The 3,060-nt window shown below is 36.0% G+C and overlaps 1 protein-coding gene across 1 annotated transcript in view; it reads right to left on the bottom strand.

Annotated features, from left to right (window-relative positions):
• Positions 1-833: 833 nt before the first annotated feature.
• The window catches only part of ITGA4 (integrin subunit alpha 4), a gene marked incomplete in the record, with an annotated part of 76,854 nt that continues 74,627 nt past the window's right edge, over positions 834-3,060 (bottom strand). The window contains 1 exon segment of the mRNA XM_072419104.1: positions 834-2,445. Coding sequence (XP_072275205.1) covers positions 2,347-2,445 — 99 coding nt within the window.

The following is a 3,060-nucleotide window of genomic DNA, read 5'->3' as shown; positions in this document are numbered from 1 at the left end:
TTATTGTAAAAATTGGCTTTTGACAGTTTATATAGTCACATGCTGCATTAGTTCATTGTGAGCTATGATAGAGACGTTCAGTGATAAGTTATAATCAGCAAGTTAATGCAATGTCAAACAATACTAAGGTCCACATGATGACTGTAGGACCACAGAAATATGTAGCCCAACAGAAATTTGAGTATACATGTTGACTCATGCAATTCATATTTGAGCTTGTTTTTAAAAAATTAAAAATGGACCATTCCTGCCAGAGGAAAAGGTTCTTTGTACATGGGCCCCCTTATGCGGTTTGCATTTACTTTCAATGTACCCCCCTGCCTTTCATGCTCAATATATATAGTCTAGCAGCCAGAGTCTTACCCTGTAAAAATTACACAGTGTTGTTATTTTGGTGTAAGGGAACATGTTCTACTCCCCACGACCCATTTGGTGTCTGACTGCCACATGAGGGCGGGAAAAAAGTGTGCTGAGCACTAGGCCATTAGTGACTTAAAATAAAGCTTTCCCTATAGGAAAAGAAATATCCAGCCAGGACTGCATTGAAGGGAAGATTGCTGGATCAGTACTGAACATAAATATTTCCAGGCTATCTGTACTCAAGGGAGTAGGAGGATTTATTGAAAGACAACTTCAATAAAAGTAAAGCTGCATCATTCCAGCTAAGTATGTTAATAGTTCTTTATATTATTTATTCCTAGTTAATATCCAAAAACATTTTGATATGGGTTTGTTCACATGAAACCATTGCTTTACACACAGCTGTACTGTAAACTCAGTGGTGGCAACAATTTTTTAATGCTGAACTAAAAATGCAGCTTATCAATTACCTGTTTACTTTTTATTTACGATTCTAGTTCCCAAATTCCTATTTACATATAGTGCCTCAGGCACAGCTAGAGGGAACTGCCAGCAAAACAATGCCAGAGTAGTTTCAAACTGCAGAGATGGTAATTCAGTCCGACAGATGTACATTAAAAAAATTATATATACTATAATCTGAAATATTAACTAATATTGCATTATGTGAAGGTGTGCTTGATGATTTTCAGAAGAATTCAGTATTCTGCTTAGTGTTTTGTTCTAAATAAAATACAATGTGCTTAGAGGACAATATTTCCTAGCAGGTATAACTCTTTAGCTATGACCTAAAGAACAATCAATTGCTGTGTGCAAATGTAAGACACTTCAGAGCTAGAAGGATAAAGAAATATTCATGTTAGCTGTATATACTGTGTTTAAAACTATCAAGCACAGTAAGACCCCAGCCTGGTGGTAAACATAGAACATCCTCCTTCCTGCTGTTTCCTTTTCGTTATCATTCTTAACTTGCTATTTTGCTGAAAGCGTATGCTTCACAACCACTTCCCCTAAAGTCTACACTGCAAAGAATGGGGAACTCAAATGTGGAATTCAAGTGCCATGGCTGCTTGAATAAAAAATTCTCATGACAGCAGTGGACTTTATGAAACATGACAAAAAATACATTTTCTCAACTAGGGTGGCTATGCTCATAACCTGCACTGGAGCTTTGCAGGAAGCACAGTTGCTACCCAGACAGTGTTTCAGTTCACAGGAAGTGACAAGGATGCTGCATTTCAGGCAGGGTTACCAGGTAGTTTCTGTACTTGCTGAAAATGTTTTTAGCCTGCAAGCTGAAAACTGAATGTTGTGTTTAACCTCCCTAACTGGAGCTGAATACTGATTGAAAGGCTTCAGTAAGAAGCTTGGTGTACAGACTGTTTTCATGTACGCCGATTTAGACTTAGGGGCTAAGATACTTGGGTGATTTTAATCTCCTCCTATGACTTGTAGCCATTGACTGTTTTAGCTGACATCCAACCAGGGCTACACAGGAGGTTTTTAGCAGCTGAAACATGTTACTTAAAGCCTTAAACAGAACAAATGGCTCTGATGGAGTAACCTGGAGTGAGGTAGAATGCCTGGTGCTGCCACCAAACACCTGAGCCTTAGGACAATCATCCTATTTCTCTACCCAACGTAAAGCCTTTCATTCTCTACTCAAATGAAACTCCTCTGTCATATGTACATCATCAATTTATATTATAAATATATATTTTAATTACATTCCTATTGTGTTCATAAAAATCTTGTGTAACATTCCTGAGATCCGTAGTTACATGTACATACTTACAAAGGCCACAGTGCATTATCTATCTTGAAATAAAAATCTTTACAATGAATCACAGGTCCTAAACCTACCTCCACAAGATACCAATAAATAGTCTCTAAAACCATCCTTTTTCTTTGGTCAAACTGTTTGCAAGTTCCATTTCCTTTCCATCTTAGATGGAGATTACATTTAGTTAAAAGTCCTAAAAAAAATTATTGTTCTTCCTTTTCATCTTGTGTTAGAAAACTCCAACTTTCTTTCCTGTCTCTGTCTGTTTCCAGCATCTTGTAATTTCTTTTAAAGAAGCCCATCTGAAAAGTGGATAAAAATAAGGTGTTTAGTGTATATTATAAACGGCAGACAGCAGATATATAAAAAAAAATATATATATATTAAATTATGAAGTGCTAAGGAACATGAGATGTATGTTAACATAGTTATATACATCTGTCAACAAGAAATCAGAATGTGAGAGAAGGTGCTAAACCTCACTCAAATGACACATTTGGCAGCTCCGTTTTAAAATATTCAGCATATGTTATTCCTAAATATGTTTTGCATTATGTACTTTATTTGTGAGAAATTCCCAGTTGCTACAAACCTATATTAGTTTATTAAATACAATTTTAAAAGAACAGTGTCCCTGACTTCATTTTTTTTCAAGATGCTTTAAAAGAAACTTGGGCAATAAAAACTCTGCATGCCTAAGCAGAGATGACTTGTTGGGGAAAAATACATACCAAAATGTGAACGAAGATAGGGACATGTTAAAATTATACGTGAACTTTGACTTTTCCTCTGAAAATCACTCATTCCCACCTGATCAGGTTGTCCGTCACATTAAAAGCCCAAAAGAGTCTTGGAAAATGTGAAACTAAGGTTTAATTCTACAACAATGTTTGAAGTTTGCCTATTATGTAAGTTGC

The sequence above is a fragment of the Pyxicephalus adspersus genome, chromosome 7, assembly GCF_032062135.1.
Source record: "Pyxicephalus adspersus chromosome 7, UCB_Pads_2.0, whole genome shotgun sequence".
In the NCBI taxonomy this organism is placed as follows: Eukaryota; Metazoa; Chordata; class Amphibia; order Anura; family Pyxicephalidae; genus Pyxicephalus; species Pyxicephalus adspersus.
The sequence above is the reverse complement of the archived record's forward strand: the minus strand, read 5'-3'. Positions and strand labels throughout refer to the sequence as shown.